This window comes from Saimiri boliviensis, chromosome 8 (assembly GCF_048565385.1).
Source record: "Saimiri boliviensis isolate mSaiBol1 chromosome 8, mSaiBol1.pri, whole genome shotgun sequence".
Classification (NCBI taxonomy): domain Eukaryota; kingdom Metazoa; phylum Chordata; class Mammalia; order Primates; family Cebidae; genus Saimiri; species Saimiri boliviensis.
In genome coordinates, this window is record NC_133456.1 from 10594868 (window position 1) to 10610216 (window position 15349).

The 15349-nt window shown below is 37.7% G+C and overlaps 1 protein-coding gene across 8 annotated transcripts in view; it reads right to left on the reverse strand.

The window, feature by feature from the left end:
- The window catches only part of DOCK3 (dedicator of cytokinesis 3), a 656527-nt gene that overhangs the window by 246934 nt on the left and 394244 nt on the right, over positions 1-15349 (reverse strand). For all 8 annotated transcript variants that reach the window (XM_074403778.1, XM_074403777.1, XM_074403779.1 and 5 more), the window contains exons 8-9: positions 6230-6271; positions 5126-5280 (exon numbers count right to left, since the gene is read on the reverse strand). In XM_074403778.1, coding sequence (XP_074259879.1) covers positions 5126-5280; positions 6230-6271 — 197 coding nt within the window. The remainder of the gene's footprint in view (positions 1-5125; positions 5281-6229; positions 6272-15349) is intronic.

Genomic DNA, 15349 nt, shown 5'->3' on the forward strand with positions numbered 1-15349 from the left:
GGCTGATCTCAAACTCCTGGCCTCAAACAATTCACCCACCTCTGCCTCCCAAAGTACTAGGACTACAGGTGAGTCACCACACCTAGTCCACCCATTTTTGTAGGCTGAAGTGCAATAGTGTGATCTCAGCTCACTGCAACCTTCACTTCCTAGGCTCAAGCGGTTCTCCTGTGTCAATAAGTAGCTAGAAATATAGGTTCCACTGCACCTGGCACCTTCATTTTTTAAAAAAACTTTCATTATCTTTTTATAGACATGGGGTTTTGCCATGTTGCCCAGGGTGGTCTCAAACTCCTTAGCTCAAGTGATCCACCTACCTTGGTCTCCCAAACTGCTGGGATTACAGGCGTGAGCCACCTGGTCCACCTTCATTTTTGTAGGTAACAGTTTTACTGACTATAGGATTCTTTGTTGACAGTTCTTTTCTTTCAGCCTGTTGTATATAATCATTATACTTATTATGTTTTCCATCGCTTCTCATAAGACATCAGGTATTAATTGTATTGTTCTCCTGCACATGAGTTAAGTCATTTTTCTCTTGCTGTTTTGAAGAATTTCTGGTTTTGGCTTTTGAGAGTTTAACTATGATGTGTTTAGGTATTGATACTTTTGTATTTATCCTATTTGAGGATCACTGAATTTCTGGATATATAACATTTTTCAACAAACCGGAGAAGTTTTCAGTTATTATTTCTGAAAATATTTGTTAAACCCCTTTGTCTCTCTTCTTTTTCTGGTCCTAGATTCCTACATTTGTACTCCTAGGCCTATGAAGCTGTCTCTAGCTTTTGTTTGATGATCAAATATTTACTGAGCTCTTTGTCTATTCAAGGGACTGTGAGCAGTCAAACATGGATAAGAAACAGATTCAGGCCCTGAAGTCTATTGTTAACACATTTTCCTAACTCTAATGGCCTCTCCTATTTTTTGATACACAAATATTGCTGTCCTTACTGTTTATGACTCCTGCTTTGCTTTTGCTGCTTCTCATGTCTGAATATCTTCTCTTCTTGAACTTATAATAAAATTCAAAATTCTTCAATGGCTATAGGGACTTACATAATCTAGGTCCTGCATATCAAATTATCTTTGGGACATCCTAGCCTTCTCTCATTTACAACATTCCAGCTACACTGATTTCCTCTATGTTCTCTGTATGTATCTAGTTTTCCCCTGCCTCTAGACCTTCTTCTGCCTTGTTCACATTATCCACTCTTTTTGCTTACTCATACTTTAGGGCTTAGCTTGAACACCAGACTGACATTCCCTCACTCCAATCTGCATGAGGTCTTCACAGAACCCTTGAGAATTTTCCTTTATGGCACTTATCATAATTTTTAATCTACATACTTATTTATGTGATCAGGTATTTAATGTTGGTCTTTCTACTAGCCCATGAAACTCCAGGAAGATAAGAAGATATGTCTCTTTCTCACCTCATTATCCCTGGCATCTATCACAATACCTGGTAGATATTTAATAAATATTTATTGAACAAGTGATTTAATACCCCATCTATCCTGGCCACTCATTAACTCAGCTTTTATTTTCTTTGTAAGTCCTTTCTGGCCTTTTTGTCCCTTAATGAGTCTTTTTCTTCCCTGACTTCTCATTGTGCTTAAAGTCTGGCCACATGTCAACAAGGCATCTTCCTCTTTGACTTTTCAACTCAGCTTGTTTGATACTTAAATACAGGAATATGTTTCCCATCTTTTGAGACCTCCTGTTAGACCTCCTCAGGGATAGGGGTATTTCTTTTTAATCTTTAGATTCCTAGCAGCTATTGAAGAGGCCCACAAACAAGAGAATTTCAGTAAATACTTGTTAAATTATTAAATTAAATGAAAATTTCTTCATTCACGGGTGATTGATTGGTACTTAATTGAGAGATGTACTTACTTAATATTCCAATATCCCAGGTCCTGTGCTTAGTACTCGGAAGAAAACAGTACAAACAACACACAAGGAAGTTCCCATTCTAGTAGGAGAAATCTTTATGCATGTACACAATTAAAATATGATTAATGGGATGTAGTTAAGAATAGTGTGCCTTAATGGGCACAATGAAGTCCCAGGGCTTGATTCTACCCATGAATATTTGAGGAGGTTTTTCATAAAGTTGAATTTTAAAGAATGGACAGCAGTTTATCAAATCAAAAAGGGTAGGGAAGCATTAAAGAGCAAGGCATGTTTTGGGAAAGCCAAATTAGTCACTGGGATAAAGTAAGATGCATAAAACAAGGTTGGAGAAATAGGCAGAATCACATGCCAGGTCGGGCCTTTTATGCTATGCTAAGTAGCAAGTGCTTTGGGATAAGTGGGAGCTGCTTCTAACAGTTTGCATTTTTTAAAAAAGTATGATGGTGGTAGGGTGAGAAGACAGTAGATTCTGGAAATCTGTGTTTGAGGAGAAAAGTGAAGGACCTGGGGGTACAGTGGAGATGGAGTGAGAGTGGTAATTGATAATTAGGAGGTAGAAGTTGTCAGGACACAGTGCTCAATGCAGAGGAGAAGGAGAAAGTATAAAAAAGGATATGAGACCCGAAGCTCAGGGAAAAGGTCTCAGTTGTAGATATTTAGATTTCATGGCTAAATATTTATGATACTGTTCTGAATGATAAAAAGCTAGTCAGAGCTACAAAAACTCTGCCAACTGCTGCCTCCCTCCTTGTAGATTGTTTAATACTCACCAGTCAACATATATCAGGATGCGCTATATAGGTTTGCAATATGTCATTCATTTTAGCCCCTGTAGGTATGCCTGTGGAATCAGCAAGGAGACTTTAAATGGAGGAATAACTGCTCTTTCTTTTAACGTGCTCCCCCGGCTCACAAGCACTCCTTGGCATGAGATGAGAGTGTCTTAGCCGGGGGAGCATGAATTCAGTATTCTTAGCAATACTGAATACTAGACTAGCACCATTTAATTTGGAGATTAGACCAGCAACGTTTGATTAGAAAGACAGTCACTCTAGGAAATGTTTTGATGAGAAAACACAGTGAAACCAATTGCTCTGTGTCAATACTCTGCATACATGATATAATACATCCCTAACCTTTAGTGATATCTGATAACTGCTTCAAGAAAGTAATATACATCCTGGTAGTATAGTGATTAGGGAAAAAAAGAAAAAGAAGAAAGTAATACATAACAATTTAATACCTAATCATAATAAAAGCAGAATTATCTGGTGATTCAATGACCTAAAATTTTTGAGGGTTTATATAACTACACAAATCCTAATAGAAAGAAGAAAAAACATTTATCAATTTTAGATCTAGATTTAAAAAATTATCAATTTTAGATTTAGATCTAAAATTCTTCTTATTAGTTTACTCTTTAAAGAAAGTAGACATTTTTAACTAAAAAACTTACAGCTTTCTTGTTCTCTTTAATATCTAGGAATTTTTTAATGTCCTAAGCATTTTCAGAAGCTCTACAAACAAAATGTTTTTTACACTTCTTTTAAAATGCTGTTTTGAGGCTAAAGTGTAAAGACAAAATAGTTGGTGAACTGATGATCTCCTGACAGATTACAAACCAGAGCAGTGAGGTGGTTAAGCTGGGGCTGGATCTTCTCTATTCAGCAAGCCTGATAAAATATGTACTGGGCACAGGTACTGTGTTAGGTGCTGGGATTATGGAGGGAGAAGACACAGTCCCCATACTCAAAGATGACAAAGCAGTATGCTCTGGTTTTCAAACTACAACCCACAGACTTTCAGTGGTCTCACACACTGGGTGGGTGTAGGAAGATAGTGACATTCCTGTTATCTTTCCTCCCCCCTCAATAATGCAATAGTTTTATGTTTCATATATGGGACTTTCTCATAAAATTTAGCTTGAGGAAAGGATTCTTAGACACACATGCACACACACTTGTACACACACACACACACATACAAATAAAGTTTACAAACCTCTGGCTAGTAGGAAAGTAAGAGCAGCTAGAATCCATATTCACACAGCCCTGGGCTTTAATCTTGTCTATGTGCAACAGTTTTAGCTGTCATCAATACCACTACTACCTTCTCTACAATAACTTTCGCAAAGGCACATACTAGGAGCTATTGATGATAAGAAAAACCCACACGTGCATCATTTTATTCCTATGCCAAAGTAAAGCATAGTGTATTAATATTTTTGTCAAGATCAGAGGCACTGTGGGGCATGAAAATTAACTGTTTTTCTTTTGCATTCTGTTGTAACTTCCATTTTTAATTTTCCCACATGGAATGTATAATCGAAAAGTGAGTAAGTTGCTTTCAAATTTTAAGTATTAAAATAAAGCAAGTTAAAGCCATAAAGCACTCCTAACACAAGAAGTTCCCAAGCAATATAAAAGAAACCCAACATTTATTTTCTTTCTGTCCCAATTAGAAGATGACTACAGAGAAATATCTGGACTCTAAAATTCCATGTTGGCCGCAAAAATCATCCAGCATGATCAGAGACTTGTTGACCTCTACAGGAAGGTAAGCTAGAGTCTCTGTAATTCTTCCCCTCCTCTAGAAAGGAGAATGCACTGCTGAAGTTGCTTATGCTTAAGAGCTTCACTGTTCTGCCAAGATACATAGCCTACTCCATGTTAGCCCTGTCTGTTGCCTCTCTTCCAATCCAAGGCAAAGAGACAAGGCAAAGGCAGCCCAGCCTTCCCTTCTGCCTAGAAGATGCTCTCCTGTCATGGGCTGTCCAGACAAGACACCATCAGCCCCTTTCTCTGCAAACCTTCTCTTCCATATGCAGCAAGCCAAAGCCCAGGACTTTCTGCACTTTGGAGCTGGGTATCTCTGTTGTATTTGCTTGGGTGTATGTTTTTCCTATGCCTTTTCTGTGGCATTAAATAGATGCATCCTTTTCTCTCTGTGAGGTGGTGATAAGACTCGATTTTGAGCTTCTATGTGGAAAAAGGCATAAAAAAAGGGGGCCACCCATTCATTATATGGTTTAGATGACTTAAGGGCACACTGAGAAATGGGGCCAAACTCCTAGCTAATGAGATGAAGTTACTTTATCTTACTTTGCCTCCTCTGTGCATCTACCTTCTCTGATGGCCAGAGATGTCTATGATCCACATCATCCTAATATAGAATCACACCCACCAGAATTTCTAGTGACTCTCACCTGATCTGCTTGCCTTCCCTCATGTCATATAAGGAAAAGAAGACATCAGTATCTTCCCCAATAGTATTGTAAGTGAAACTCTTCAGGCTGAGGAAGAAGTGATGTGGCACTGGCATCCGACAGGTTTCCCCATGACGTGGGCGCATTGTATCTACCTAATGAGGAAGAAAAAAAAACCCAGTGATTTCTATTTTAGTTATTTTCTATATTGATCATTAAAAGGTGGAAACTAAATTACAAACTCTTTTCACACTACTGAAGGAGACTTTGAGAAACTCAAAATGTTTTCTCTGCTTGTATGTGATGCTGCATCAACAGACTTGGATTGAGGTGGGCAAGCAAAGAGCTGGGAGTAAGCAGGGACAGTAATTCCAACTTACAAGCGAACTAAAAATCTCCACCAGCTGAGACAAACATCTTAATTCTCCAAGAAACCATGTTCTTTCTTTTTCCTTTCTTTCTTTCTTTTTTTTTTTTTTTTGACACAGAGTCTCACTCTCCTACCTAGGCTGGACTCCAGTGATGTGATCTCAGCTCACTGTAACCTCTGACTCTGGGTTCAAGCAATTCTCCTCCCTTAGCCTCCCAAGCAGCTGGGATTACAGGCACCTGTCACCATGCCCAGCTACGTTTTTGTATTTTTAGTAGAGACAAGGTTTTAACATGTTGGCCAGGCTAGTCTCATACTCCTGACCTCAGGTGATCTGCCCACCTTGGTCTCCCAAAGTGCTGTGATTACAGGCATTAGCCACCATGCCCGGCCCAGGAAACCATTTTCAAACTCATTTTTAAAAAATGCCATCATGATCCCAATGCACTTGGCTTACACTGTTACCTGGTAATAGTTACCATTCTAAATAACATTTTTATTTTCTTCCAGACTGACTCATTTTAGTCTCAGTCTGCTTTAACTGTGCTTATACAAATTTGCACAGTAGAAGTACAGTCTGGCCAAATCTGTTTAGAGGTCAAGGCTCCTCAGATAAAGACACCACACAGTCAAGAAGTAAGTGGTGTCTGTCATTTCCTGGTGTATTCGTATGTTGTATATCTTAATAGAAAAAGTTGAGAGGAAAGACTGGAAGACCCAGGAAAGCTGCTTACCTGGGATGTGCTTTGCTGTACACTCTGCCGGCTAGATAAATGCTATGGAAAGAAGGAAAGAAAAATAAGCTCTACCGGGAAAGCAACTAAATTTTATTAAGAACTTTCTATATGTTGGGCAGTCTGCTATGCCTTTTATAGTCATGATCTCATTTGATTCTAATAATTTTGTAAAATAAATGTTATTCACATTTGGTGGAGACAACTAAGGCTTAGAGTAAGGAAGTGATTTGCTGAAGGTCAGATAGCAAGAAAGTGGTAAAGTCCAGATTCAAACCTGAGCCCTTCCAGATCTGACTAACAGACAAGCCACAAATGGGTGCCTGCTACTAGATTTCTCTTTTGCCACTGTCCTTTCCACATACTATACCACTTTCTGAGCTGTCTGATCCAGCTTCTTCAGACTTTCCACACTGATGCCTTTTAACAATAAAGGGCTCCCTCCTGAACACCTCTCCATGCTGTTCCTTTGCTGCTCGCTGGCTGAAATTAGAAGGAGATTCTAATTCAAGCTATCTCACTCAAAGATTGTGAAATTTCAAATAAATTTCTTGATCTGTCTAAGAGATATTCTCCTGAATGTAAAATTCAGATAAGAGCCTGTATTATTTTTGTTACAAAGTTATTGTAAGGCTCAAATTACATAATGAGCATCAGTATGATATAGAAGTTAGGGACCTAAGTGCAGAAATGAGGATACCAGATTTTTGAATTTTAAAAAAATGTTTAAATTAATATTTTGAAATATTTATGAAGCATATGTGATATTTTGATATATGCATACAATGTATAATTATCAAATCAGGGTATGTAGGATAGTCATTGCCTCAAACATTTATTATTTCTTTCTGTTGGGAACATTTCAAATCTTCTCTTCTAGCTACTCTGAAATGTACAGTAAATTACTGTTAACTACAACTCACCCTACTGTGCTATCAAACACTAGAACTTATTCCTTCTAACTATATGTTGTACTCACTGACCAACCTCTCTTCAACCCCATCATTCTCAACCTTTGGTAACCATTATTCTATTCTCTATCTCCCAGATATCCATGTTTTTTTTTCTTGTATTTTTTTTTTTTTTTAGTTCATACATATGAGAACATGAGATATTTGTCTGTGACTGGTTTATTTCACTTAATATATTGACCTCTAGTTCATTCTTTTTATGACAGAATAGTATCCCATCGGCATATATGCCACATTTTGTTCATCCCTTCATCTATGTATGAACAGTTAGATTAATTCTATAGTTTGGCTACTATGAACAGTGCTGCAATAAACACAAGGGTGCTGGTGTCTCACTGATACTCTGATTTTTCTTTCTTGTTTATAAATATCCATTGGTAGGATTGCTGGATGAAATGGTGGTTCTTTTTTGTTTTTTGGGAAGTCTCATACCATCTTCCATAATGGCTGTACTAATTTACATTCCCACCAACAATGTATAAGGGTTGCCTTTTCTCCACATCTTTGTCAGCATTTCTTATTTTTTGTCTCTTTGATAATAGCCATCCTAACTGCGGTTTTGACTTGCATTTGCTTGATGATCAGTGATATTGAGCATTTTTGCATTTTTTCATATAGGTGTTGGCCATTTGTATGTCTTCTTTGGAAAAATGTCTATTCAGGTGCTTGGCCCACTTTTTAATTTTTTTTGAGACAGAGTATTGCTCTGTCTCTAGGATGGAGTGCAGTGGTGTGGTCTCAGCTCACTGCACCCTTCCCCTCCTGGGTTCAAGCATTTCCTCTACCTTCCAAGTAGCTGAGACTGCAGGCACGCACCACCACACCTGGGTTTTTGTTTGTTTGTTTGTTTTTTGGTATTTTAGTAGAGACGAGGATTCACCATGTTAGCCAGGATGGTCTCAATCTCCTGACCTCATGAACCGCCTGCCTCGGCCTCCGAAAGTGTCAGAATTACAGGCATGAGCCACCACGCTTGGCCCCTTTGCCCACTTTTTAATGGAATAATTTGGTGTTCTGCTGTTGAGTAGTGTGAGTTCATTATATACACTGGATATCAGTTCCATGTTAAATGAATAGTTTGCAAATGTTTGCTCCCATGCTGCATATTATCTCTTCATTCTGTTATTTCCTTTGCTGTGCAGAAGCTTTTAATTTATACGGTCCTCTTTGTCTATTTTTTTGTTTCCTGTGCGTTTGACGTCTTAGTCATAAAATCTTTGCTTCAACCAATGTCTTGAAGCTTTTCTCCTATGTTTTCTTCTAGTACTTTAATAGTTTTGTTTCTTATGTTTAAGTCTTTAATCCATTTTGAGTTGACTTTGGTACATAGTGAGAGATAGGGGTCTAGTTTCATTCTTCTGGATATGGGTATCCAATTTTCTCAGCATCACTTATTGAAGAGGGTGTCTGTATGTTCTTGGTACATTTATCAAAAATCAGTTGGCTGTAAACAGTTGGATATATTTCTCATTATTCTGTTCCGTTGGTCTATGTGTCTTTTTACACAAATACCATGCTGTTTTCATTAATCTGAATTTGTAGTATGTTTTGAAGTCAGGTAGTACAATGCTTCCAGCTTTGTTGATTTTGCTCAGTAGTGCTGTGGCTAGTTAGGGCCTTTTGAGGCTCCATACAAATTTTAGGGTTTTTTTTTTCGATTTTTGTGAATATTGTCATTGCTATTTGGATAGGAGTTGAAATAAATCTGTTGATTTCTTTCTGTAGTATGGTCATTTTAACAGTATTAATTATTCCAATCCATGAATATCAAATGTCTTTATGTTTGTGTCCTCTCTAATTTCTTTCAATAATGTTTTATAACTTTTGTTGTAGGGGTCTTTTATCTCCTTGGTTAAGTTTATTCTGAAGTATTTTATTTTTCTGTAGCTATTGCAAATGGGATTGCTCTCTTGATTTCTTTTTCTGCTACTTCATTATTGCTGTGTAGAGACACTACTGATTTTTGTATGTTGACTTTGTATCCTACAGCTTTCCTCAATGCATGTATCAATTCTAAGAGTTTTTTAGTAGAGTCTTTAGGTTTTTCTATATATGATATTATGTCATTTACAAAGATGAACAATTTGACTTCCTTCTTTCCAATTTAGATGCCTTTTATTTATTTCTCCTGCTTGCTTGTTCTGGCTGGGACTTCAAGTACTATGTTGAATAGGAGAATTAAAAATAGGTATCTTTTTCTTGTTCCAGTCTTAGAGGAAAGTATTTCAGCTTTTCCCCATTCAGTGTGATGTCAGCTCTGGGTGTGTCATGCATAGCATTTATGTTGAGGTATTGTCCCTTTATGCCTAACTTGTTTAGAGTTTTTTAACAAGAAAAGATGTTAAATTTTATCAAATGCTTTTCCGGTGCCTATTAAAATGATGATATGGCTTTTGAACTTAATTCTGTCAATGCGACGTATCACGCTGACTGATTTGCACAAGTTGAATCACGCTTACATCACTGGGATAAATCCCATTTGATTATGGTTTATAATCTTTTTGACATGTTGTTGGATTCAATTTACTAGTATTTTTTCCTGAGGATTTTTGTGTCTGTGTTGTATTTATCAAGGATACTGGCCCATATTTTTTTTTTTTTTTTTTTTTTTCCTGTGCCCTTGTCTGACTTAGTATCACTGTAATGTGTAATGCTGGTCTTGGAGAATGAGATAGGATGAATTCTCTATGGTGCCTCAATTTTTTGGAATAGTTTGAGAAGAACTTGTGTTAGTTCTTCCTTATAAGTTTGGTAAGAATTCAGCAGTAGAGCCATATAGTTCTGGGTTTCTCTTTGTTGAAAGACTTTTTATTACTGACTTGATCTCTTTGTTTGTTATTGGTCTATTCAAGCATTTCTTCCTGGTTCAATCTTGGTAGACTGTGTGTGTCTAGTATAATTACTAGGTTCCTCTAGGTTCTCCAATATGTTTGCATATAATTGCTCACAGTAGTCTCTAAGGAACCTTTGTGTATTGTTATCCGAGACAGAGTCTCACTCGCTTGCTCAGGCTGGAGTACAGTGGTAGAATCTTGGCTCACTGCAACCTCCACCTCCTGGGTTCAAGTGATTCTCCCACCTCAGCTTCCTGAGTAGCTGGGATTACAGGTGTGTGCCACTATGCCCAGCTAATTTTTGTAGTTTTAGTAGAGATGGGGTTTCCCCATATTGGCCAGGCTGGTCTTGAACTCCTGACCTCAGGTGATCCACCTGTGTTGGCCTCCTAAAGTGCTGGGACTACAGGTGTGAGCCAGAGTGCCAGGCTGATCCTGTGTATTTCTGTGGCATCAGCCATAATGTATCCTTTTTTGTTCTGACTTTATTTGGATCGTCCCTCTTTTTTCTTGATTACTCTAGTGGTTTATCAATTTTATCTTTTCAGAAAACCAACTTTTTGTTTCGCTGATCCTTTGTATTGTTTTTTCAGCTCATTTTGTTTAGTTCTGCTCTGATCTTTATTATTTATTTCTATTAACTTTAGGTTTAGTTTGTTTTTCATTTTTTGGCTCCTTATGGCACACAATTAGGTCAGTTATTTGAAATCTTTCCAATTTTTATGTAGGCATTTATTGCTGTAAACTTTCCTCTTAGGACTGTTTTTTCCATATCCCATAGGATTTAGGTATGTTGTGTTTCCATTTGCATTTGTTTCAAGCATGTTTTTATTTCCTTTTTAATTTGCTCATTGACTCATTGCTCATTCAGGTGCATGCTGTTTAATTTCCATTTATTTGTACAGTTTCCAAAGTTCCTCTTTTTATTATTTCTAGTTTTATTTCCCTGTGCTCCAAGAAGACACCTGACATGATTTTGATTTTTCAAAATGTGTTGAGACTTGTTTGTGGCCTAATATGTATCCTGGAGTATGTTCCATGTGCTGATGAGAAAAATATGTACTCTGTAACTGTTGAATAAAATGTTTTGTAATGTCTGCTAAATTCATTTGTTCTATAGTGCAAAGTCTAATGTTTGTTGATTTTCTGTCTGGATAATCTCTCCAGTGCTGAAAGTGTGATCCTGAAGTCCCCAACTATTAATGTATTGGGGCCTACTGAACTCTTTTGCTCTAATAATATTTGCTTATATGTCTGGGTGTTTCAGTATTGGATGCATATATATTTGCAATTGTTATATCCTCTTGCTGAATTGATCCCTTTATCATTACAAATGACTTTATCTATTTTTATGTTTTTTTATATAAAGTCTATTTTATCTAAGTATAGCTATTCTTGTATGTTTTAGGTTTCTATTTGCATAGAATATTTTTTCTATCTTCACTTTCAGTCTGTGTGTGTCTTTATAGGTAAACTGAGTTTTTTGCAGAGAACATATAGTTGGGTCTTGATTTTTAAAATCAATTCAGCCAGTCTGTATTTTTTAATTGGAGAATTTAAACAGTTCACATTCAAGGTTGTTACTGATAGATAAGGACTTATTCCTGTCATTTTGTTAATTATTTTGTGATTGTTTTAATACATTCTTCATTTCTTTTTTCATAATTTGTTGTTTACCTTTAGGATTTGGTGGGTTTTTTGTGGTGGTAATGTTTAACTCCTTTCTCATTTGTGTATGTACTCTTACCAGTAAGCTTTATACTTTTGTGTTTTCATGATGGTAGACATTGTCTTTCCATTTCTAGATGTAGAAATCCCTTAGACATTTCTTGTAGGACTGGTGTAGTGATGCATTCCGTCAGTTTTTGCTTGTCTAAGAAAGATTTTATGTCACTTCCATTTAAGAAGGATAGCTTTGTTGGGTATAGTATTCTTGGCCCCCAACTAACCCCTCACTCCAGAACTACGAATATGTCATGCCATTCTCTCCTGGTCTAGAAGCTTTCTGCTGAGAAATGTGTTGTTAGTCTGGTGTAGATTCCCTTAGATGTGATATGATGCTTTTAAACTGTTTTTTAGAACTCTTTGCCTTTGACTTTTATAGTTTGACTATAATGTGCCTTTAAAATCTTATTAGATTAAATCTATTTGGGGATATTTGGGCTTTTTGTACCTGGATGTTTTTATCTCTTGCAAGACTTGTGAACCTTTCAGCTATTATCTCATTAACCAGGTTTTCTATATCTTTGCCCATCCCTCTCCCTGTGAAACTCCCAAAATTTGAATATTTATTTGCTTCTGGTATCCAGTACATCACATAAGCTTTCTTTACTTTTTTTCTTTTCATCTCATTGATATCAAAAACCTGTCTTCAGATTCAGAGAGTCTTTTTTTTTTTTTTTTCGAGATGGAGTCCCGCTCTGTTGCCCAGGCTGGAATGCAGTGGCATAATCTCAGCTCACTGCAACCTTCGCCTCTCAGGTTCAAGTGATTCTCATGCTTCAGTCTCCCACGTAGCTGAGACTACAGGCACACATCACCATGCCTGGCTAATTATTTTTTATTTTTTATTTTAGTAGAGACAAAGTTTAACCATGTTGGTCAGGCTGGTCTTGAACTCCTGGCTCAGGTGATCCACCTGCCTTGGCCTCCTAAAGTGCTGGCATTACAGTCATGAGCCACTGTGGTTGGCTGGAAAGTCTTTCTTTTGCTTTGATTTAGTCTACTATTAAAGCTCGTGATCATATTTTTAATTTAATTCATTAAATCTTTGGTTCCAGGATTTCTGTTTGGTTCTTTACTATGATGCATATCTCTTTGTTAAACTTCAGCTCATGAATTGCTTTTCTGATTTTTAATTGTTTATCTGTGTTCTCTTGTATCTCACTGAGATTCTTTAATATTATTATTTTGAACTATTTTTTAGAAATTTCATACATTTTCTTTTCTCTGGGATCTGTTACTGGAGAATTATTGTCTTCCTTTGGAAGTGTCATATAGCCTTGCTTTTTTATGTTTCTTGTGTCCTTACACTGATATCTGGACATCCAGTGTAACAGTTGCTTGTTCTAATTTTATAGACTGGTTTACATAGGGAAAGACTTTTTACTATAGACGTATATTTAGTGTTAGGTAGGGTGTTTTGGGTTTGATTCTAGGTGAGTGCAGTAGTGGACTCTCCGTATGATTTCTTCAGCTATAATCAGTGTTAGTGGTGTTTGTGAGTTTTCTAGTGACTTAGACTGTGGTTGTTATTGGAGGCTGTGGTGAGGCTAAGCTAGGAACAAGAATGTCAGGTGGATTGGTCCTCAGGTCCCCAGGTGGTATATGTGGGCCCCCATGGTGGGAGGTCAGTCCTTGGGCCTCCAGGCAGCATGCTTGGGTGCTAGTGATAATAAGCAAGTAGGTACTCAGGCCCCCAGGTGGTACATGTGGCACTGGTAATGGTAGTAGCAGTGGTGTGCCACCTCTCAGTGCATAGGCAACAAACAGCTATGGCAGTTTCACGAGGCCCCTGGATGGCACATGTGGACAACAGCTGTAGGTAGGATAGTTTTGTCCTCTGGCCCCTAGGTGGTAAACACAGGTGTGGTGGCAGGGGAAATGCTAGTCAATACCCAGGTCCTGAAAGGCATGTGTGGGTACTGGTAGTGATAGGTGAGGTGAGTCAATCTTCAGTTCCTTGGATTATACACTTATGCACCTGTGGCAGTGCATGGGGCAGACTTGTCCTCAGGCCCCAGGCCAATGCACACAGGTGAACCAGTCCCAGGACCCTTGAATGTGTTGAATGTGTGTGCAGGTATGCAGTGGCTCTGCCACTGGAGGGGGCAGGGTTGCTATCAGTGGCATTGGCCCCAGACATACAGCTCTCAGGCTCTGGGGAGCACAAGCTTTAGCTTTCTTTGTCACAGGGGCAGTCTCCTAGGTGTGCTGCACCACCCATTCCTCAGGGTGTAAGTCACTGTGTGGGCTAAAGTACTGGAGACCCAGGCACAATGCTGAGTCCAGTATGTATTGTGATGCTTCAGCCCTCTGAATGGACATAAGGGGATGTCAGCAGGGCTCCAGGGATGTGGAAATTTGGGTGTGTTGGACCCAAGGGCAGAAGAATGTAGTCTGGTGAGAGCTAGCCTCTCAAAATGACACTGTGCTGTAGCTGCTTCAATGTCAGAGGTGGTGTGAGGACCAGCACAAACTTTCTCTCTGGAACAATGCCTTTTCTCCACAATGGGGAATTCCTTCTGGCTCCAAGCTTATCCTGGTTGGGCTGGCTGCTTTGCTTCCCTCTCCTTCTGACTCTGAAGTTTCTTGTCACTTTCCTGATGAATTCCAGTATTCTCTCTTAGATGCTCTATTCAATATGTATCTACTCACTGTTTTGGTCCTTCTTTGTTTAGAAGGCAAGTGCCAGATGCCTCTACTAAGCCAACTTGATGCCACCCACTGCAACCTCTAGTTTTGAATCTTGACTCACATTTTTATCTGTGTATCCATCATCTGAAAAGTATGTATAAAATTTTATGCCTAACTCAACTTCACAGAGTTTGAGCAGATGGACTCAACATATTTCCTATCATACTGCAAGTGGCTGATAATTATTATCCATAATTGGTATTTTTATTATTAGTATAATTATTTTTTATGATTAGTTATTATAGAAAGTCATTCACATTTAGAAGTAAACCCTGACCAGGAATAATTGTGAATTTACAAATATTCAGTGCCTGGTGTTAAACTCAACAATGAGAGATTTCATCCTGCTTCCTTCTGGACCCTAGAGGTATGGTACCACACTCATTTGTTGATTGCTCCACATCATATGGGTAAGAAGAATTGTTGTGGCAGTGAAAGAGTTTCCACTTCTTTTCTAAACATATATATTTAATCCTACATAAAAAACAGTAATATTAAATATTAATTTAAATGTGTCTGACCAGCTATATTTGCTTATTATTAAATATCCATGTGTATTATTAGCAATATTACTAATTGAGTACTGATGTTCATTCATAGGAATATAGGTTCCCATGATATATATGAAATACAAAAAAATCAAGTCTCCACCAGCTGGGCAAAACATCATATAGAATGTATATGCACAAGAGAAAAATTCACATATAAAACAGGTTTTTAAAAAGTAAAAAAAAAAAAAAAAATTCAAGCATTCAGAAACAAATTAGGTTTCCTGTGGTTTACTGACCATATCTCACTGGAAGGTTACTAGACTAAAATAAATTCCATTGTTTTATTTTATATCCAGGAGCTGCACTAAGCCATTTTTCTCAAGTAGATTTACTGTTAACCCATTAAAA